The sequence below is a fragment of the Malania oleifera genome, chromosome 1 (genome assembly GCF_029873635.1).
Source record: "Malania oleifera isolate guangnan ecotype guangnan chromosome 1, ASM2987363v1, whole genome shotgun sequence".
Lineage (NCBI taxonomy): Eukaryota > Viridiplantae > Streptophyta > Magnoliopsida > Santalales > Ximeniaceae > Malania > Malania oleifera.
In genome coordinates this window covers 4,124,583-4,148,871 of record NC_080417.1, presented here as the reverse complement: position 1 = coordinate 4,148,871, position 24,289 = coordinate 4,124,583, and the positions used below count along the sequence as shown (strand labels likewise).

Here is a 24,289-nt window from a genome sequence, read left to right as displayed (position 1 = left end):
GAAAAAAAAAATTCACAGTGAAAATAATAGAAAAATAATGCACAAACATTGAAATCAAAATTAGGGTTGATGAAAATTATAGAGAATCGGAGGCCCAAAGATGATGAACACAAGAGTCGGAGCAAAAATCATAGAGAGACCGAGAGATAAGAGTGAGAGAGTGTGAGAGATGGAAAGACTTTTTTATAGAGGCTAAGAGAGAGAGATGAGAGTAATAGATAGTTAGAAATATAATAAAATTATTAGTTGGGAAGTTAATGAGACTTGAAAAAAGAAAAAGAATTAAATTGCATTTATTTTACATTTTTAAAATATAATTTCATTTATTTGTTAGTTAGGAAGTCAATGCATGGGAAGAGAGCAAAATAAATATTGTTAACATTATTTAATTAAGAAAAAATTTGGGGTCCCAAAAATATATTATTATATTAAAAAAAATTTTAGGCGCCACAAAATTTTTGGGGGCCCTAGGCAAGCACCTCAGCTGCCTACACATTGAGGCAGCCCTGCGTCTGGGAGTGTGGTGATCTGTAGGAAGATGCTAGGGAACTACCCAGTGGTAATTCAGGGAAGGTCGCTACAGGTGAACCTGGTAGTGTACGATATGTTTAGTCTTGATATTATACTGGGGATGGATTGGTTATCCCCTAGTTTTGCTGTGATTGACTGTCGTAGGAAAGTGGTAGTGTTCAGACCTCCTGGGGAACAGGAATATGAGTTCATAGGATCGTGTGTGCATTCGACGCCACAGATTCTGTCGGCTATGCAAGCGAGAAGGTTACTCTTTGACAGTTTTCAGGGGTACTTAGCTTGTGTGAAGGAACTACCTTGGGATGATCTGAAACTTGAAGATATCCGAGTGGTTAACGAATTTTCGGATGTATTCCCGGAAGACTTACTCGGTTTACCTCCTGATCGTAAGGTGGAGTTTGCTATTGAATTGCTACCAAGCAAGGCACCCGATTTCTAAAACTCCATACCGGATGATTCCAGCTAAACTTAAAGAGTTGAAGGAGTAGTTATAGGAACTACTGGATAAGGGCTTCATTAGACCTAGTGTTTCAACTTGGGGAGCTCCAATATTGTTCATGAAGAAGAAGGACGGGTCAATGAGAATGTGCATTGATTACCGTGAGATCAACAAGGTAACAGTGAAGAACCGATACTAGTTGCCTCGTATAGATGATCTGTTTGACCAGCTGCAAGGAACGCAAGTCTTTTTGAAGATCGATTTACGATCAGGGTATCATTAGGTGAAAGTTAAGACTGAGGATGTTGCGAAGACTTCCTTTCGAACCAGATATGGTCACTACGAGTTCCTGGTCATGCCATTTGGGTTGACTAATGCTCCAGTGGTATTTATAGACTTAATGAACAAGATTTTCCATGAATACTAGGATCAGTTCGCAGTGGTATTCATCGACGATATTTTGGTATAATCTAGGAGTTCGGAAAAGCACGAAAACTATCTGAGGCTGGTGCTTCAGGTACTTCGGGAGATGTCTTGCTTTTGCCGAAGAGTGTGCAACACCACTAGATAGGCTGGTTTACACCGAAGGATGTAAGAACACCATATCTGCATCGGTTCAACGCTATAGGGGCTTATGCTAGGCTAGGTTACCGGAGACACCGGCTTTTACCAAAGGGTGTGAAATACCACCAGACAGGCCGACTTTTGCCGAAGGGTGTGAAATACCACCAAAGCAGGCTTAGGCCGAAGAGTGTGACAACATTAGATCGTATTGTTTTGTATCGTATGTATACTGGAACTGTATTGTAAAAATACTGGAATTATGAAATGTTTATGTTTTACTGTTGAAATAACACTCATGTATCCACACACTGATATAACATGTTTCTCCCTTAATGAGAGGTGTCTTGCCCTTATTATACAAATATTTTTCAGGTCATTCAAGTAGCCGACACTAGCTTCCTAGCGTTTCAGGAGCGTGATTGTTGGTTAGCTTTGTAGAAGTACTTGTGTAAGTACTGATCTTTGACCGGGTTGTCATTTTGGGTTATATAGACACCTGGGGTATGTTATGTATTTTGGGGAATTAGCTCTTGTTTTGTATAGACTCTAGTATGGTGTTACGAATGTATTAAGTTGAATTATTCTGCTACGTAAGATTGTGTATGTGATTGTGGATAGGGTATACGTGAACCCTACGGGGTTGGACCCTTATATTGTATAGTATCATGAATGGTTGTATGATACGGGAATATGTTAAGTTACTAAATCACACCCTGAGACCCATTTCCGGGTTCGAGGTGTGACATAATTTAAATGGATCAATTTCATTATCTCATAAAGTGGAGAGGTTGGTCCTTTTGAAGTACTTAATTTTTTCTCCTTCTTCAATGACAAATATGTCAAGCCTGCATATACTAATTAATGATAGTGTTGTTATTAACAGTGAATGAATGAAGAGAAGCAACAAAAAAAAAATGTTGCTAATAGAAAAGTGAAAAATTAAAGGGTCACTTATAGCCTATTCTAGCATGATGATGATAGACTTGAAGGTGAGTAAGGTTTAATTAAACTTTGAAACTAATATGGATATTAATCTAATCATTACTATTTGAATTTAATTAGTTTATGGGTGTCTTGCTTTTCGTCACTTCTTGTTAATAGAGTCAGTTTTTTATGTATTTATATTTGGAGAGATCTTGAATTTAGAGTTGTATTCAATTTAAATAAAATGTAATATAAAATTATATTTAAATTTGTTCAAATCTATCAAAATCTAACTGTAAGCTCCGAAATATAAGCTCTCAAATGCAGCATAAGAGGATTTTGTGACTGTAATAGAACTATAAATTACCTCATATTTATATAATTTTCTTTCAATATTTTATATGTTTATAGAGAAAAAATTTAGATCATATATGAGAACATGAATTTTAAGTTTTAAATTTAGATTTGTATCGATTTAGGTCAAATTTAATATAGTTTTATATTATATTTCTGATAAATTTAAATCCAATATCTCTTCGGTAGTGATCTTAGTAAAACTATAAGATATTCAAACCTAAGTGTTTGGAACTGAATTGAAAGATTTGGCATTTGGTGGCCACAACAGTTGTTATTCACAGGGTGGAAGGTTCTCATTGCCTGAAAGAAGGATATGCAAGGAAAGTCATTCATTTGTTGTGTGGATGAGTCAGCGGGACCATTAATTTTCACACAACACTTCTGGTTCATTGTGAATTATAACATCATTATTCTAATTTCTTACATTTTACTATCAACAGTGTCTTTGTTAACTTCTGATTTTGCATATTGCTTGTACATAAGTTTAATTCTCCAAAAAAATAAGACAAATGAAATTGCCATCCATCTAAAAATATAATATTTCATAAAAAGAAATTGTTTCATTCTAAGATATATGATCAATATAAAACAATAATAGAATTCACTAAGAACAGGGCAATCTTTTTCATCAACTACTATATGCTCATACATAAACCATTTCATCCCCAAGCAAACCTAACAAAGCAAAATCAAACCAAACCCAAAACCAGAAGGAAAAAAAAAAAAAGAATCGGATGAACAGAAAATAATGCCAGCAAAAGTCAATTTATTTCACTGTTCAATAATGCCAGCAAAAGTCAATTTATTTCACTGATCATAAATGCATACATCCATACATAAACACCATCAGATTAATGAAGAGGGCTTTATTGGCGTACAGATTGAGCATTGAACAATTATTCAAGCCGTGGACTGGATGAAGCAGACGCCCACACCGCCCATTAACCATTGCAACATAGAAAACTGTTAACAGAAAACCCAAGCATGACCCTTCAGCCCATACAAAGATAACACCCACAACTTTGTGCATCCTTGTGGGAAATAAACGCTACACAAAGGAACCTAACAAGCGATATGAAATTAAACCTTGGTGGGGTTTATGCTGGCATTACATAATGTAAAATCAGGCAACTAGTGCCTCATTTGCATGAACCGGAACCAACACCGGGCGTTCATCAGCACAGGGGTTACCTGCATGGCTTCCGTTTGCTGATGTCCCGTCACCACAGCCACTGCCGCCACAACCACCACAGCCGCTAGTTTCGATTGTATCTCCGCATCCACTGCCTCCACAACCTCCACAGCCAGCACTCTTAGCCATGTTTCCGCACCCTCCACCACAGCCTGCACCACAACCGCTCCCACAGCCACCACAGCCGCCGCTCTCCAGCACTGCATTTGCATACTTGTTGCCACATGCTCCTTCACAGACACCACTGCGTGAACTGCATCCCTCTGGCATTACTGTGCTTCCTTCAGTTGCCTTGGTCTTCAACTCCACTTCCCTTGCTACGATACCAGTCTGGCTAGCTTTGTGGTTTTCCTCGCAGCATACATTAACTTTGCCATCTGAATTTTCGGTTCCCTTCATGATTTCTCCACCAACAAAGCCATTATATCCCTCCTTGCTCAGAACATTGGAAAGTATAAAGGCCAGGGTGATCCCAGGCAGCACAAACCATTCTTCCTTTACCTATTCATTTTAGAAATGAGGGAAAAAATGAGCAGCAAATAATAAGGAATTTTTCATTGTGAACTAGGTAAGGAGAAGGAAAATACCTTAAGAAAACCAAATTTCAAATCAAGCAATGCCACTGCTTTGCCATGTGGATCTTCAGCTGTGAATTCAACTGCAGTAAAGAAGTCAAGTTCATGTCTCCGCTTTTCATAATGTGTGTGTTCATATTCCAGCTTTCTGCCAGGGAAAATTTTCACCTGCTAAGAAGAAAAGTTTAGCAGATAAAAATATTCAGCTAGCTTGAATGAAAAATAGAAGTTGGATACCTATCCACTGTAACATCTATCCAACCTTAACATCCAAAGGCAGCAATTGTGATGAACACTGCACCCATGAAATCTATTTTCTAATTCAAGTTATGCTACTTTTATCACTCAGTGCAAAAGATTTTCTTAAGACATTTGGTAGAAGCTGTAATACCATAGCAATTAGTTTTAGTTTTTATTTTTATTTTTATCTTTGGTTGCATTGGATGGAGAGAGGATGAAGTTAGAACACATGACCTTACCCATGGTAAGGGCTGCTCACTACCGATTGAGCAAGCCCTTCACTTCAGTATAGTGATTAAATAGTGCATGAATAATCTACAATCTAGAAACAGTTTTTTGAGATGATCTGGCCCTTTGGAATAGCATGCTATGATATAATTACATTTTTGAAAACTGCAGCCCTTAAACCGTAAAATAATGAGAAAACATATTCTAAAAAAAGAAAACAGATGCTTACCGTCCTACTTCCTGTCAGCTCAAAAATATGGATATCACTGGAATTAGGTTGAAGCTGCAGTGACCATAGAGAATCCAACAATGACCATCCATTCCCCACAAACTCTGCAAGAGTGCAAGGTTCACCAAATTTGGTAAGGCCAACAACCTCTTTGCTTAACATGGACTCATTTCCTCTTTTGTCCTTTGCCTTTTTTGAATCCCTAAAGCACATAAATGCACACAACAAATTTATATAGTTTAGAAAATATTGTTGGGGAATAACAAGTAGGAATATCAACATAACCCTGACTAGAAAATACCAATTCAACCAGTAAATATGAAGCTAAAAAAATAAGTCTACTTAATAATTGTGGGAAATACAGATTATAATTCACACAGATGCTTCAATTCATGTGAATAAGAAAGAACCAGTCTCTCAAAAAATACTCGCAACTTGATTTCTTTTCCAACTGCAGCTCCTAGATGGTGCCACATAACCTTCATGTGTTACTGTTTTATATATGTTTGAAAACTTTTACACGTAACCAGTAAATATAAACTGTTTTCAGAAAACAATTGTAGTCCAGTAGTCCAGCAGTACCATGCCAGTATAAACATGAACATTCTTGTCAAGGATCCATCTAGAAATTCTGCATCCCCATGGAACAATTACATATTGCAAAACCCGTTTTTAGGTTTGACTAACTATGCAACAGATGTAATTGTAACCTGTCAATTGTCAATTTTAAAATGTAGAAACATACAGAACTATGAATTATAAATGAACTTGTGGCAACCTCACCCTCAACATTCAACAACCTGAAATATTACATTGTTAATAGTCCATTCCACCAGTGATTGCTTTGTAAATACATTCTCATACAGATGCATGCCACCTCAAATGGGAGGATTGGCGGGGATTATGATTATTGGAGATGATGGTATGGATAAAAAGCAAATGTGTAAGGATGGTATTTTGCCCACCCCTGTTGAGGAGATCTCTGGAAAGGACATATAGAAGCTCAGCATTTGATGGATAAATTGGGTCTAGGGATGTATGATTCTGGAGGAAATGAAATTCGACTAGATGGTGAAAAAGCTAAGGTTAAGAAGGGTCAAAGGGAACTAGAAAATTTGTAGTGTTTGGCGAATGTAAGTGAAATGGGTTTAAAGAGGGGATTTCTTGGTTAATTATCGTTAATTTGCTATTTTTATTTTTATTTCTTTAATTTTTTTGAGGTTTTTCAGTCCTCATTAAGGATGTAATCTCTCTCTCTCTCTCTCTCTCTCTCTCTCTCAATATATCTTCCTTTATTATTTAAAAAAATTAGCAAATATCAGCTGATCAGAATGACCCTGGCCCATATGCAAAGAAAGTAAAGGCAGTTTAATTGGCTCTAATTGCTAGGGAAAAATGGGGGCATAAGAATACTGAATACCTCATTTGGAGGCTGATGACCTCGCTGCCAGCATCATCAATCACATGCGTCCAGCTCTTAGCATCTTGAACCCTTCCAAGTAGAGGGAAAAAACAAGAACTCTTTGAGAAGGGCCGAGAGCGAACCATGCGGAGATCATGTGGTGCTGGGGCAGGAACAGTGATTGAGACAGCAATCCTCAGGCAGATTGGATTGGGGCTCACTTTGCCAGAACTGGGTACCAATGCCACCCAGTTTTCCAGGTAGAGTTTAGAATCTGGGGCCAAGAGGTCCTGCAGAGAGACTGAAGTGCAACCCATTGCTTTGGATGGCCTTGATATTGATAAGTTGGAAGGTGCGTGTGACATGAGCTCAAAAAGCAGTTCTCCAGTGGGTTCACACTGGAAAGAAGCAACCTGTTTCTCCCCAGACTCGGACAAAATAGTCAGTCTCCGCGTAGCATTGAAGAATATGTCAGGTTTTTTTTTTCTGAAGGAGACAAAGAGGCTTCCTTTGTGCCCCTCTGGTAAGTTTTTGACTCCCACAATCTCCAAAAGAACCTGATAAAATGTTCAAGAAAAAAATATAAACTTAAAGAACATGAAGTTATTTCACTGATATTTGTTCAGTTAGCTAGTATTCCCATTTAATAATTCATGAAAATTACATTAGACCAGAAGCCACAGCCGCGACGGACACTATATCCTTTCAAACTGAATAACTCTACAAAAAATCTAGCTTGCCAGTTAAATCAAAATGCTATTATTGTGATTAACCACTTTAAAATTACAATTTCTTGCTCTTAATGTTTTTCTATGAATTATGTATGATTGTGCTCCATAGAATGACCTCTTACAGAAGTCAAGTTAGTTTTGGACAAAAGTCACTTCACAAAAAGAGGACGACGATGTCATTGCCTCGATAAACAAAACTTTGAAACCTTGAACTGAATAATATAATCCCCAAATTCAACACCAAGTAGCCACAGACTAGGTTTTAGCACCAAGGACATCAGTGTCTGTCTTCTCCCCAGCATTCTATTCCAGCTTAGACTGGAATGCCAACAAAACAAAATATTTATTAAAAAATAAAAATCAAGAGCATGCAAGTGACAGATAATAAAAGGAACAATGTAGTTTGAAGAAGGGGACGAGAAGCATCTGAGGAATACCTCCACAAACTTCACCTCAGGAAGCTGAATTATTTTCTTGCACCCATTCGATGCAACTACCTTTTTACTCAAAAAATCAGATGGGCAAGGACAAATTGGTAGAGGAGATGGGGCACTTCCTCTATACATTGCCCCTGCCCTCCAGTACCTTGAACCAAATGTCTCCTCCCACTGCTTGGTAGTTTCTGAAAACCCAACATCCAGCTTTTTACCCTTCGTTCTATCTGAATCTGTGTCATCATGTTCTAATACCTTGCCGAGTACTTTTGTTAAATCTTTACAGTAAGAAACCGGATTCAGCTGGTGTGAATGCCAGATGAGGTCAATGTCATAGGTTGGAACACAGAAGCATTTTAAGGAATTCTCCCTGTTTCTCTTGATTAGATGCAAAAAACCCTTATATCTGGCAGCAGCTCCTTCAAGAAAGAGATCATTGTTCATATGGGGCCTGGATACCTGTAATATAAGAAACAAATCCAAAGAAGGAAAAAAAATAAAAATCCACATGAAACAATTGTAATTACTTGTAGTTTGTGTTCTCATTCAAGGACAGACTTCTTGGAAAAGAAAATTATTAACTAAAATTTAGGGCTTTATGGATATTGGGAGTATGGTACTATGCTTATTAGTATGAAAGCAGCAGCAGTGGATCTTCATCCTGAAAAAGGCACCTCTCCAAAATCATTGGCAACTGAAACATACATCTAAGAAAACCAGCAACCAGTTTAACAAAGTCCACGATGAGCTTCAATAATAAGTAATCACGGCAGGCTGTCAACTTTAAGTCTATATTTCACATTAGGAATTGATTGTTCATAATAAATGCAAAGCTCCAGGAAAAATAATTGCTCAAAATCCAAGTCACAATATGAATTTAAATTTAGTACGACAATGTGTCTGTCACTGAAGAATCAAGACTGATGTCTTAAAGATATGGCTGCAAAGATCAGAAAGGGCTGCTCAGAATATTCTTGATAGAGGACATTTACAGAAATTAACCATGGAGATGTTGCAAAAGGGGTAAAATCTTCCCCAACATTGAAAGAGTTATGGAGGACAAAAAATGGCAGAAACAATATACATATACTTGACTATAACTGAGTTAACATCTTATATTTAGCTTTTGATTTCCTTGGAACTATTCTTGCCTTCTTGGGTTAGATGAAGACATGAATTTCAATGAATACTGGAGTAAATTTATTAGACAGGCAGCCTGTAGTCCACAGGTCACCAAGGAGCTGATTAACAGTAACAGCATACTTCCATGTGGCTTAGAGTATGCAAGCTCAGGAGTCTGCATGCCAAAGGAGTGGTGGCGTGACAGAATTTTAGCTCAGGACATCTAAACTCAACTCCCAAGTATCTAATTCTATTCAATTTGCTATTGGAGAGGTTGGGGTTAGGCTATGAGTCACCTAGAGAAATACAACTACAAACAACAATAACAAACCAAGCCTTAAGTCTCACTAGGTGAGGTCGGTTACATGAATCCTTTTCCACTAATTTATGCAATCATGGACAATTTCCTTCAACAAATTCAGGACTATTAAATCCTTACTATCTCATTTCAAGTTATTTTAGGTCTACCCCTATCCCTTCTACTGCTTCTCATAGTAACTAATTCACACTTCCTCACTTGCGCAATATTTGAAGCAAACTCCTACAGCCCATGGCCCACTACAAGCTTGTCTATTTAGGCCCCACTTGCCATTGGTTCTCCAACGTGTAGAACCCTATAGTCACGCCTAGGGGGAGTTGCCCTAAATTGCTCGCCTCCTACCTTTTTTTGCACAACAAAGAAAAGCATGTAAATATGTGATGGAAATGACTCTCTGCATCTACATATATGTATGTATTTATAGAAGATTGCTATTACGAGCAAATGAGGCAACCCAATTTATATGTGCAAATATTAATGAGACCTTAGAAAAGGATCACAGTGCTGAACTCAAAATTTGTTTCATATTCTATAAGCTCGTCAAATTTGGATCCCATTTTATCATGGGTCATGGCTCATGGGCAGGCAGACAAAATAGTCAAACTTAGAATTGTGTGATTTTTTTTTCCCTGAATTCTAGGTCAAATTCAAAAACAATTTAAACTTCAACTACTTTGACTATTACCCAGAGTCTGAACACACACTACACATCTTTTTTTCTTTTTTGTATAACCTGGAACTCTTACCTTGCAGAGGTCCATTTGTAACCCAACCAGGCATGGCATCACAAAACCAGAGAAGAATGTCACTAGCCCATGACTACCTCCTTAGTAAAGCATGAGTATTAACTTAGCGGCAGCCGACTCAAGCCCCTGATGTCCAAAATCTTGACCCCGAACCTTTACCAACAGAGACACCCCATGGGGGCAAATGAAAACTAATTTTAGAACTTAGTACAATTTGTTTATTTGAGTTGTTTGCACTAAAATGGAACAGTCTTCCATCATGCCTAACTGATTTGCCAATATATATAGAAGCTGGAGCTTCACCCAACTTTCACACCACAAACACACTACACATATCTTCTTTTAGAACTTCTAAGCTTTAGTATTTCAGTTTGCAGTTTGCATTAACATGGAAAAGTCTTCCAATTACACCAAACTGTATTTGCCAAGATATATCTATACTGTTAATTAAGGAAACAAGGGGCAATTTTCAACTGCATTTCTTCTCCTCCTTTCTAAAATGTCCTTCAACAAATTTAAAATTAAAATCAATTTACCAATTAATTGATAAATAGTAAATTTTTTACATTTCTCAAAAAACTACTTCCAACTCTCTATTAACAACCTTAACTTTAGGGTTGTTGGGCTCATGCATACTGTGCTCACAGCTAGTGTGCATGTCACATGTGTGTGTGTGTGTGTGTGTGTGTGAAAGAGAGAGAGAGAGAGTTTACGGTCCAGATGACTTAATTAGTTAACAAGATCCAATTAACAAGAACAACAACAACAGTAAAAAGCCTTAAGTCCTACTAAGTAGGTTCCGCTATATGAATCCTTGTTTGCCAATTCACTCGATCAAGGGCATTTTCTTCTACTAACTTAAGGGCTGTTAAATCCTTTCTCACTACCTCATTCCAAGTTATTTTAGGTCTACCTTACTCTTCTAGTACCATTAACAATAACTAGATTGCTCCTCACTGGAGCACTACTTGGCCTGCGTTTTAAATGCCTAAATCATCTAAGCTGCTCCTCCCTTAACTTATCTTCCACCAGTACTATGCTTAGCTTATTGCAAATATGTTCATCCACCTTTGCATGCGCATTTTGGCCACTTTTACTTTTTGAATATATTGTTTCTTAGTTGTACAACATTCTGATCCATACAACATGACTGATCTTATAGCAGTCCTATAGAACTTTCCATTTAATTTTAAAGGTATTCTACGATTCACAACACACCCTAAGCACTCCTCCAATTTACCCAACCTGCTTTAACTAAATATACTCCATCCTCAATTTCTCCCTCCACTTGGATAATCCAAGATATTGAAATCTACTAGTACTGTTGATTTTTTGATTATCAAGTTTAATCTTATCTTCCGTATCCCTCCTTACCTAGCTGAAATTACATTTCATACATTCTGTCTTTTTTCTTCTTATCCTAAAACCTTTAGACTCTAAAGCTATTTCTCCATAGCTCTAACTCAGATTCTACACCATTCCCACTCTCATTAATCAAAACATATCACCTGCAAACAGCACACACCATAGGACTTCATTTTGGATATTCCTAGTGAATTCATTAGTCACTAAAGCAAAATCCAAATAAGAAGAGGTAATGAATGAATAAAAAATTTGAATTCAAGTCAGATTATCTAGTCCTTATCTAGGTTTTGTAGCCATCATGCACATCATCCAGTAGAAGGAAAGCTGAAGCATCTTTGCCCAATTACATTCATATATTTCACCTAACTAGAAGTTAAATTCTGAAAAAAAAAAAAAAAGTAATTCCTTAACTAATTTAATTGACCTAAAAGGTGAGGTACTGAGTGGCATTACCATTGCAAGGTGATTTCTACTTCAACTTTATGTTATGAGTTTGGTTATAGAAGAATTGATCAACTCACACTACCCATGAACATGGCCTTGCTCCTCCAATTAATTAAAATTTCAATTTTTTTTCTCAGCATTTAGGTTTCAAAATTGATTATTCCTTGGTTATACCAACATTATATGGGTGAATACTAATGCAATAAGCCACAGAACTCAAAAAAGTTTGACAAAGGACTGCCTCGGAAACTAGTCACCATGAGTGGTAAGATTTACCTGATAGAAAAAAGGCCTCTGCCTTTTAACAGCTGTAGCCAGGTCATACTTGATGAATTTTTCAGCAGCAGAAAATTTTTCAGAGACATCCTCCAAAAATGGTGTAGTAAGGTCTAAGTGATAAGGCTCTTCTGGATACAATCCATTCCAAATTTCTTCAGTCTCCTCTTTTGAAATCCCTTGTATGGAAGACACAACATTATAGTTGTCAAGTACCCTTCCATATAATTTCTCAGTGTCAGATTTGTATTGCACCTGAATTTATTAAAACAAATACATACAGCTTAATCTTAGTCCAATCTAGCAACCAAAAAGGGTGAAATAAACTATATTTTAGTCCAGCGGCCTACAGGATTAAGTCGATGACAGTGCCAAACCCATTCACAGTCAAGAGGAACAACCAAAGGTCCTTCAGAAATCTGGGACTCAGAATGTTTGGCAAGCAAAGGAAGCCAACAAGCATTATACCTGAAAGACAATGAAAAAATTTAGTAGTCAGGGCTGTGGATTCAAAGATAGATTAAAATAAATACAGACAGATCACCAGCGTAATCCATCATCCTAGAAACATAGAGATGCAGTTGTAACCGAACTGTCTGGCTCAGTGGTGGATCTAGAAATCGTGATTTTTTTTTTGGGGGGGGGGGGGGGGGGGGGGGTGGGCAAAGTATATTAAAAAATAATTAAGAATGTGTGAATATATTTGTAATCACTTTATCTTTCATCAATTTTAGCTAAATTATCTAACCTATTAACATATAAGAATTAAAAAAAATATGTTTTATTAATTAGAACTGTGAGTAAATGCATACTAACTATAAAAAAGAGAAAATATATATCACCATAAGTAGTGAGCAGGGCATGTATAAAAATGCATAGCCAAAAAATAAATTAGAATGCTAAATATTGTTTGTTTAGTAGGTTATTGAGAATTTAAGATCATTATGGTCATGCTTTGTTTAAGGAATGTCTATTCTTAAGAATAAATTAGTTATAATTAGTTAGACCAAAAATTATATTATTACTATAAAACAAACAATAAAATGAAACGTTTTATGAATCCACAGTAAGGAATAGACAGAAAATAATCATTCCCAAATTTTACCATGCTAATGTCGATTAATTCCTTTCTTATTACATGTTGGATGAAATAATAAGTAATATATCTTTACTTCTAAATTTCTCATTGCATTTCATCTTACTCCAAGGAATAATAATTCCCCAAACCAAACCTAATCTAGGATACATATACCTAACCATATTTGATATTTCTATGCTATATCTTCTATTTGAGATCAATGTGGTCCCTCTAACCTCCAAAACCAATTTTCAATTTTTTTTATAATTTTAGAATTTTTAATCTTCAAAAATAAACTTGGATGCCTTCTATTGGCAGAAGTTCTTAAAAATAAAAAAATGATGGTTCCACACTCCCAATCTGATGGAGACCATATCTGTAAGCCGGACCAATAGACTTAGAAACCATAAAATTCCATATAGTTTAAGCCCCACCCAATGAAGAACTAATAGGGAGGGTTCTAGCTGCATGGTAGATAAAATTAAAACTGGGGGTGGGAGGGCAGATACAGCAGTAGGGTAAAGGGTAGAGGTTAAAGGTTAAAAAAAAAATAAAAATGGGAGCTTGGGGGGCTACTGCTCCCTCCAGCCCCCCTTGCATCTGCCCCTGGACCGGCTAGTGTTTCTACAGTCTGAATAACACAACACACCCAAGAATGAATAAAATGTAATCATCCCTGAATTAAGTTATAATGTAAATGTATAAACTGAATAAACACAGAACCATGTGAAACAAGCAAGAAGCAAATTATACCACCATTTTTTTTGTGCTGCCATAAAGTTAATAATTGATGTATATATTTAATAGACAACTTCATTTCCTCCTCTAGCTAATTTCCGATGGGATGCCTCAGGCATTGAGCGAAAATTATGTTTGGCATGAACCTCACAATTGATCTAAGATAGTAATAACCACTTCCATTTTTATACATTTACATTTTGTTTCTAATTGTGTCATTATATAGAAGCAAAAAGGATGGTCCCCCCGCCCCTGGCCCTAATTGAGCCCTAGTGCCATCGCGACAGCGCCCCCCGCCCCCGGCCCTAATTGAGCCCTAGTGCCGTCGCGATAGCGCCCCCCGCCCCCGACTCTCCCTCACGATTCACGACCAACTCTCTAGCGCTGCACCACAACCAACCTCATACTTTCTCTCTCATGCGTAATCGTGTTCACCGCCCCACTGCACTCCTGCGCGAGACGCCGTGCACACGACCACCACTGGCCACGCTGCTGCCGCTCAACACCACACAAGCCGCGCTGCTGCCCTCAACTGTGCCAGCTGTGGTCACCGATCTTCGGATCTTGCTCTCTGCGACCCTGCACATACACAAATACTGAAGGCCGTGACGACGGCGACTAGGTGCTGTTCGGGGTTTCGTAGAAGAGAGTCAGACGGCGCCGTTTCTAGGATTTGCAAAGGAGAAATCCCCAGCCTCCTCCTGCTGTGAGAGTTTCGCCAGAGAGAAGAGTCATCAGCTGCAACTACGCCCACTTCGCCGCCTGCTGGTTTTCCAGGACTTTGAATTTCGGCAAGCTTTCTTCTGCTGTAGTCTGAATCATTCTAACTCAAGTATGTCTCTCTTCAATTCTCGTTGAAGTAAGACGCCTACTGTGTAGGAGTTGATGGCCGAGCCTACCGGCCCTCTGGGGGATCCTCCACTAGTGGGGCCTCTTTCGAAAGGTGGTTCAAGACCTTTGTCGTATTTCCATGTAGTATCACGTTCTAACGCTAATGCTGTTAACCCGTCGTCTTCCTCTTTCAAACTAGCCATGAGATATCCAGTTGATGTTGATGGAGATATTGGTTTTATATTCTCGGAGGCTGAGATGAACAAAGTGGCGGAAGATTTTCAGTTTGTGTTGGTTTTGAAATTTTTGCGATCTAGACCATCCATTGACGTTATCCGTTTGAATATCATAAAGTCGTGGGGCCTTTTGGAGATCCCTTCTGTTAGTTTCATGGATGATTTTCACGTACTGGTTCAAATGAAGAATGAACGAGATTTTCTTCATGGATGGTCTCGTGAAGGAAGGATTTTGGCTGGACTTCTGTTTCGTCTTTTTCGATGGACAAAGGATTTCAACCTGAAGCAGGAATCATCCTTGGCCCCTCAATGGTTATTTCTCCCTGGTCTTCCGATGCACATGTACAAACCTGATTGCTTACAAATTCTAGCCACGAGGTTTGGTCGATACCTGGGAATTGACAATGCTACGCTTAATCGAACTAGGGCTACGAGTGTGAGAATGTGCGTGGAGGTGGATTTATTGGCAGATCAGGTGGATGCTTTCCCGATTGTTGTTTCCGCAAATCAGAAAATTTGGCAGGAAGTGAGGTACGAAAAGTAAGGATTTTATTGTGAGAAATGTCATAGATAGGGGCATTCAAAGGTGGTATGCCGAGGGGGTGAAAGGAAATAGAAAATTGGGGATAGAAGTAAGGATACGGAATATGGTAGACAAGAAAATCGACAAGAAGTTTGGCGTGTGAAGAAATTGGATAAAGGGAAGGAAGTTCAGAGAGAATTGATAAATCCATGCATTGTTGAAGAACCTGTAGAGCGAGCTCAGGCTCAAGAGGGTGCAACGACATCACAAATTTTGCCAGTGGTTGAGATAGTTCCGCAACATGAGATGGAAGAGGGGGAGTTTGTTCCTGAAGATCCAAGGCCTGAAGTGGAGACTTTGCAGCGGAATACAAATCAGTATGAGATTGTGCAGAGGGAGGAGAGTGTTGAACCAGTCTTAGGTGCTCCTGACACTGATATTCTGATAGTGGAAGATGGTATAGTAGTGCGTGATCAGTTAATGACGTCTAGTAATATGGTTACAGAAATTTTGGAACAAAAGTGTACCTTCATGGCCAGGTGTGTCCCACATAATTGTGAATCGGATAGGGAGGTGGAGACAAATACTTTAGAGAAACTCCCATTGGAAAAAGGTTTTTGTTCGGATGATGATTTACATGTTCCGATTGTTAAGTTGAAGGATATTAATGGGCAAAGTGAGAAGAAGTCTCAACGGGTTATTACCCGTCCAAAGAAACTTGATTTATGATTAATACAATTCTAGTGTGGAACGTGCGGGATTTAGGCACGTCGAAAAATCGTTTACATAAGTTAATGAGGAATTTTTCACCTTCTATTTTGGTTCTTTCAGAGTCTTTTTTTGATGAAAGTCTGATGTCGCAATGGGCTGACTTTCTAAATTTTCCGAAATTTTGTGCGAATGCTTCAGTGGGGGGTAAAATTTGGATGTTTTGGGAAGAAGAAGTGCACTTTGAGTTACAACATATGTCTTATCAAGTTATTTCGGGTATTTTTAGTTCTGTGGACCAAATTTTCTTGGCTTCATATGTTTATGCTAAATGTCGTCAAACAGATCGCCGGAAACTTTGGAATGATTTGGAGTTTGTAAAAAGGGATGATTTCCCTTGGTTAGTGGCGGGAGATTTTAATATCATCAGTTTAGATTCAGAACGTATTGGTGGTCATATGAGGCCGTTATCGGCTATGGAGGAATTTAGTACTTGGTTGGACAACTGTGGTCTTATGGATTTGGTTGGTACTGGCAACAACATGTCTTGGTGTAATGGTCACAGTGGTAATTCTCGGAATTGGGCAAAACTGCATAGGGTGCTCTATAATTCGAATCTTCTCCAAGTTTTGCCAAATATTTATTTTGAGCATGGAAAGAGGAGGACTTCAGACCATAAGCCATTGGTTATTTGATTTCATAGAAATCTGCATCGGTATGGTCCTTCTCTCTTCAGGTATCAGAATATGTAGAGCACGCACCAGTTTTTTAAGTCTTGCGTGGAAGAAGCCTGGAGGGAGGAGTCTCGTGGTTTTGGTTTAGTTAGACTTGCTGGTAAATTGAAACATACGAAAGTTGCAATTCGAAACTAGAACAAACAGGTTTTTGGACATGTACAGCAAAACATTAAAAAATTCAAGGACAGTATGGAGGCTCTAGAGGCTTAGTTTCAGGAAGGGTATTCGCCAGAAATGGAGGAAGATTTTTTCCTTACTAAACTCGAATTGGAAACATGGGAAAAGAGGGAGGAGATTTGTAATGCTCAGCTAGCCAAAAGGAAATGGTTGGAGGCGGGGGATAACAATACAAAGTTCTTTCATGCATTTGTGAACCAAAGGAGGAAGAAAACTATGATCATTCATTGAAACTTCAAAATGGAGAAGTGTTAGATTCTATGAAGGCTGTTCATAAGGGTGCAGTAATGTATTTACGAACTTTATTAACAGGTGTTGGGCCCAGTCAAACAACTAATCTCGTTGATATAATATCTCCTATGGTTTCTGAAGAGGAGAATATTGATCTTTGTCGTGAATCGTCTGAGGTGGAGGTAAGAGATGCTATTCTTTCTATCCCGAGAAATAGTAGCCCAGGTCCGGATGGTTTTGGTTCGGCTTTTTTTCAAGATTGCTAGGAGATTGTAAAAAAAGACGTGATCGATGCAGCTAGAGATTTTTTTGCTGGGTCTCCTCTTCCTGGATTTTATTCTGCATCTTACATTGTTGTAATCCCAAAAGTTCAGAATCCTCAGAGTTTTGACAAGTTTAGGCCTATTAGTCTTTATAGTGTTATCTACAAAATTTTTTCAAAAATTATTGTTGCAAGGATGACAGGTTTATTGTCTGCATTGATTTCTCCGGAACAGGGAGCTTTTATTCCTGGTAGAAGTAATGGTGGAAATGTAATGATCAAAGTGGACATGGCTAAAGCATATGATAGGGTCAATTGGGATTTTTTAAACTTGATTTTGAAAAGCTTTGGTTTCTCACGAAGATTCTGTGGTTTAGTAGCGGAATGTGTTTCCTCTCCTTGGTTCTCCATTATGATGAATGACACTTATAAAGATTTCTTTAAACCTTCTCGAGGGCTTCGCCAAGGAGATCCTCTATCTCCTTATCTATTTATTATTTTACAGGAAGTTTTCTCTCGGCTTCTAAAGAAAAATTTTATGGAGAATAAGATAGGAGCTTACTATCATCCTCGTGGGGCGCCTTTGATATCTCACCTTCTTTATGTAGATGACATTCTTATTTTTGTCAATGGCAAGAGAAGTTCCATTCGAATGCTTATTAAGATTCTGAAGAAGTATGAGGATTGGTCTGGTCAATTGATAAATAAAGAAAAGTAAAGTATTTTTTTGTCAAAGAGAATTTCTTTTGCTCGGAAGAGATCTTTGTTTAGGACAACTGGTTTTGCGGAAGGAGGTTTCCCTGCTACATACTTGGGTGTTCCTTTGGTATCGGGACGTCTTACGGCCCGTATTTTAGAGCCCCTAGTTGATAAATTGAGGAAAAAGATAGTGGGTTGGAAATTTAAGCTTTTATCTCAAGGGGGGAGCCTAATTTTAATTAAGCATGTATTATCATCAATGGCAGTTCATCAATTGGCGGTATTAGACATTTCTAATACTATCTTCACAAAGATAAATTCTATGTTATCGAATTTTTTTTGGAGTGGAGTAAATGACAAAAGGAAAAGGAATTGATGTTCCTGGTCTAATATATGTAAGCCTATTTGTGAGGGTGGTTTGGGTGTTAGGGATTTGGAGGAGGTAAAAAAATCATTGCATATGAAATTTGTGTGGAGATTGTTAACTATGGATAATTTGTGAACTTAATTCTTTAAAGCCAAGTATTTGTATAAGAAACACCACTTGAGAGAAATGAAACTAGATAAAGGAACCAGATTTTGGAGATCGATTGTTCGTGTGATTCCTGAAGTTTTAGAGCATGTCCGTGTTTGAATTAAAGAAGGGTTGGCTTCTTTCTGGTTTGATCGTTGGTTAGCCTCCGGTCCCCTTTGTGCTAAGGTTCAGGAAATCAGTAACCATAAGCTACGAACTTGAGATTGTTGGGATAGATATGGGTGGAATGTTGATTTATTAGTGGATATGTTGGGTGAAGATCAGACTGAGGAAGTAATGAACTCTGCTATTTCTTGCAAGGAGGGTCCAAATACAGTAATTTGGGAACCTTCAACAGATGGGAAATTCACCACGGCAAGTGTTTGAGAAATTACAAGGGAGCATAAAGAGGAATTCTCAGTTGCAAAATGGATCCGGCATCCTATAATGCCAAAGAGGGTGTCAATTTGTATGTGGAAGTCTTGGTTTGCTTGTCTTCCGGTTGATACTCGTATTAAAGAAGTAGGTGTTCAGATGGCCTCTCGATGTGATTGTTGTTCAAATGCCAAGATTGAATCTCTAGACCATGTGTTTTGCACCGGATCTTTTGCTCAGGAGGTATGGAAAAAAGCAGCAGTGGCGTTGGGTGTTAGTTGTATGGCAATGAGTACTTGAAAAGGCAGAATTAATGTCTAGTTTAGTTGTGCAAGACGGGCCTCATAGTTAGGCATTTTAGTAGGTCTTGTACCTAGTCTCATCATTTGGAGACTCTGGACTCGTTGATGTAGAGCCAGGATGGAATCAATTCATGATTCGGTGAGAACTGTGTGGCTTGATATTAAATATTGGCTGAGATCCATTTTAGACAAGTTAAATAAATGTGCACATGCTTCTTGCACGGATATTGCAGTCCTTCGTGCTTTGGATATTCAAGTAAAAAATGTGGGGGTTCGTCTTCCTCGTGTAGTCAGATGGTGTAAACCTGGGATAGGTTAGGTTAAGTTGAATGTGGATGAGAGCTGTCGAGGTAATCCAAGTAATTGTGGTGGTGGAGGCATGATAAGAGATGAAAAAAGTTTATTTAAAGCAATTTTTTCCTCATTATTGGATTATGGAACAAATAACATGACTGAATTGAAGGCGATTATTTAAGGGATTAATCTGTGCAAAGATCTCGAATTTGATCAAGTGAAGATTGCATGTGACTCTGCTTTGTTGGTTCAGTGGATAAATTTTGGGAAGTGCTCAGTTTGGAACTTATGGGAATTGTGGGAAGAGCTTATGCTAGCATTGAGAGGCATACAATTCAAAGTGGAACATGTTTACAGGGAGGTGAATAAAAGTGCAGATTTCTTTGCCAAATAGGGTGAATCGGTATTTCTCTATCATATAGTTGTCAGGATGATCTTCCTCGGTAAGTCAGGGGAATGATTCAATTGGATTTGTTGGATTTTCCTTCTTTGCGCTCATGATGTTTTGTGTTATCTTCTGGAGTTTTGTTTGTTTTCCACTTATAATTGTTTAGTTCTTAGTTTTTTTTTTTTTTTTTCGTTTGCTGGTCTTTGATTTTTTGGTTTGGTTTATGTTGGTTAAGTTAGTTTTAGGGTCTTGGAGTTTACTTTTGTTGTCCCAAAGTCTCAAGATTGGAACCACGGTATTCCTCCACCATAAGTGAGGGGTTTTCTAATAAAACTTGGAGGTGCCGCCCTCTTTTACCAACGAAAATATATACATATATATATATATATACATATATATATATATATATATATAAGCAAAAACAAACTCAATACACAGTTATGTTTTGCATGACCCTTAAAGTTGATCTAAAGAAAAACTCACCACCATGTTAATACATTTACACCACTTATGTCATTATGCTGAAGTAAAAGCAAACTCAATGCTTGGATTTGGTCAATGGTATGTTAATGGTGGCTCGTTCATACCAAATGTATGCATGAATACAAAACAATACTACACCATATGTATTGGTATGCTAGAGCATTAATTGGGCATAGTTTAATAGTTATCACAATGGAAAAAAGAAAAAAATGAAGTTGTATGCATGTTTTTTTTATAACAAATTGCTTTTTGTAATACATGTTTGATCAAAATGATACATTTATGCACACATGAGCACATTTATACATTTGTTTATTGTGTGTTGCCTTATTAATCAAGGAATTAAAAATCCTCTTGTTTTGTTATACAACTAAAGAGGAGAATAATCCTTTACATGGGAGGATACGGATAGTTATTTGGAAGTAGCTAGGGTTTGAATTTCCTCGGGTGCATGCAAGGGGCCGAGGAATACGGAAGGAAGATTTGGGTGGATAGGTGCCTGTCAGAGTTTTCATACATGCTTGCTCAAATATTAAATGAGATTCAACAAATGCTCAAATAAACATTTTACATTGAAAATATCTAAAGAAGATAGTGAAAATTGTTCTTGGATTTTTTTTTTTTTAAAACAGCAAGAAGATACAAGAAAAATGATAGGAAAAAATACACAGCCAACCATGTCCTCAATGAGCTAGTTTAAAAAATTCTCACGTGCAATGCACGTGCAACATTACTAAAAACTAAAACTAAACGAAAGCACATCTAACAACTTAAAAGATCACCAACAAGACAATCAAAAAAGGCAATAGAATTCAAGTAAAGAAATTAACCTTTAGAAAGTTTACCTATAGATGGCCCTTTGTAGAACGGGGCCTTCATAGAGACAGCGGTTCCTATCAACAGCTGCAAGGAATTGTAGCTGCTGTTTGGCTACAGAGACAATATTTTCACTTATTACAATCTTCTGCGCCTCAAGCCACTCTAATTCTTGTTCAATTTCCATTTTTTTCACCTAGAAAAGACAGCCCTTTAGCTTCTATTAAAACAACCAAGATTTTAAATCTTAGAAATTGATAAAACAGGAATTCATTTCATGAACCAATCCGTCTATATCCAGCACTTAGGAATTTATTCATAATACATTCTCCAATTTTTATCACTACCTACATAACCAATCAAATTTCCATTAACCAATGAAAAAAACGAAAAGAAACAACATAACTAGAGAACATAAACGCGTAAATTCTTGAATTAGAAGAAACAAGTAACATTCCCAAATTTACAGCCTCGCAAAACCGTAATTATCACTACTCTGCGCCCAATTTTTTTTTTTAAAAAAAATGAATTCCTAGAGTGAAACAGAACTGATTACTTTTCAAGGAAAAAATAAAGAAATTGAATTAGCAAACAAAGATTTAGGAACAAGTATAAACAGCAAGGACGAACAGGTGAAACTGCACCAAAATTTAGAATAAAGAGAGTAAGCATTGACCGGAACCTACTGAAAATCGTAGCTGAGTTAGCGGCGAAGAGTGATCCTTGAGGTCGTCAGCTGGCCGGACGGTGGCGTAGATCGCCGGGAAAATGCTCCGGCGTCGGTGACTTTCTCTTTGACTGCTGCCCCGACGCTGCCTGCTGTTCGTAGTACTTAAATTAGACCAAGTCCGGGCCGCACCCGGATACGAACAGTAGTATAATAATCAAATGATGTACGACCTATTTTTGGTTGACGAAAGTGCCCTTCACGAAAGGACAAATTTAAAATTATGCCTACCTCCGAAATTAATCAAATCCCGAGATTACGTATCATGTATTCATGCCATACATTAACCCTACGGAATTAGAATTGTATCATATTTATATAAAATAATATTTAAAATAATATTTAAATTTATTTAAATATAAATTTAAAATTTAAAATTTGTACTCTCAAATACTGCCTTTCATTTACATTCTATCAATTGATAGTGGTTAAAAAAAAACCTATTGCTTACCTTTTTTCCTTCTTTTTAAGTCAATTATTATTTTCATTTGCCCTGCATTTGCAAGCATGTTTGAATTTAGGGTTTTGGATTCGACCCGTGTGGAGCGGACAAAATATTATATTAAATTATATTAAGTTATTCTAAAATCAGACAAATTCACCTTTAAATTTTGAACTGTATTTACTCAAATACTATATAAAAATATTTACCTTATATTTAAAAAGACTTAAAATTTGAAGTTGTATTAAATTTAGATAAGATGATTCATAAAATTGTATTAAAATTTATCTAAGTCTATTCAAATTTAAATCTTAAGTCCAAAACCTATGCTCTCAAATGTTACCTTAATCTTTTAAAATGATTTGTCTATCTTTTATATATGAGACATTGACGATCCAAACAATGGACACGATAATTATCCATCCTTATAGTTTAATATTATTGAATTTAATCTAATCACATAAATCTTAGCCGAATAACCATTCTTAAATTGCACATCAAGTGAAAGTCAAGAAAAACTATAACTTATAATGTTAAAACTCATCATCACTATATAGGTTAAAATGAAAAATACCTTATACGAGATAACATAAATTTAAGGCTCTATTCAGAACTTTAAAAATATTAAAAAAAGGAAAATAAAAAAATATTAAGAAATCCAGATTTTTATATTTGCTTATTGAGGAAAGTAAGAAAAAAATATATCAAATTCATGAGCAAAATTTTGATTTTGTACATCATTAATATTAAAATTTTCTTAATTTTTAATTATAAAAAAGAAGTTTTTATTTTTAATAAAATTTAAAATAAAAAAATATAATATAAAGTAAGTTTCTTTTTTATTATTTTTTCCAATAAAATCTTTAATCCAAATAATCATAATCTAACAACAATTTTTTGAACTAACTTTCATAGCCCACCAACAAATATCTCATCAATTTATGTGCAATTGCCAATTGGTTGAGAAATTGAATAGGAAATTTCATACATTGAAAATTACATTTGTTGCTTCCAAGAAATTCTATTGCATCCAAGATGACTTGCACAACTAAATGACGTTATATTTCTTGGTGTGTGTATATATATATATATATATATGAAAAATACAATGTAGTGTTTGGAAGCATTAATTTAAAAAAAATTAATGTAATTTTATATTATGTTTTATCTAAAATCACATAGATCTAAATATATGGAAGACCTAAGATTCATACTTTCAAACATAGGATAAGAAGTTTGAATTTAAAACTTTAAATTTAAATGTGTAGATTTCGTTGTAATGCGAGCTTATATTGATTTTCATCCGAATTTATATAAAACAAAATCAAAGAGCTTATTCTCCCAAACATGACCTTATTTTTGTTTTGAAAATCGACATTTTTTTTATATCTAAATGAAATATGGAGAAATGTTTTTATTTGTACCTTATTTTTTTTAGTACTCAAATTTTATATCTAAATGATATATTAAATAATGTTTTTTTTAAAAATTGTTCACACAATTATGGCTATATGTAAGTATTGCCATATGAATTATGACGCCATCCTATCATTTTCCTAAAAAATCTTGTACACCACACCTCAACTTCAAGTCTTTTTTCAAGAAGTATT

At 36.6% G+C, this 24,289-nt stretch overlaps 1 protein-coding gene across 1 annotated transcript; it reads right to left on the bottom strand.

Annotated features, from left to right (window-relative positions):
• Positions 1-3,564: 3,564 nt before the first annotated feature.
• On the bottom strand, positions 3,565-22,369 carry LOC131154444 (glycine-rich domain-containing protein 1-like). The gene is made up of 9 exons (XM_058107232.1): positions 22,197-22,369; positions 21,540-21,706; positions 12,469-12,586; positions 12,119-12,373; positions 7,850-8,305; positions 6,700-7,238; positions 5,280-5,481; positions 4,595-4,750; positions 3,565-4,508 (listed from the first exon to the last, which is right to left on the bottom strand). The coding sequence occupies exons 2-9, from the start codon at positions 21,695-21,697 to the stop codon at positions 3,939-3,941; spliced, it is 2,454 nt and encodes an 817-aa protein (XP_057963215.1). The 5' UTR covers positions 21,698-21,706; positions 22,197-22,369; the 3' UTR covers positions 3,565-3,938.
• Positions 22,370-24,289: the final 1,920 nt, after the last annotated feature.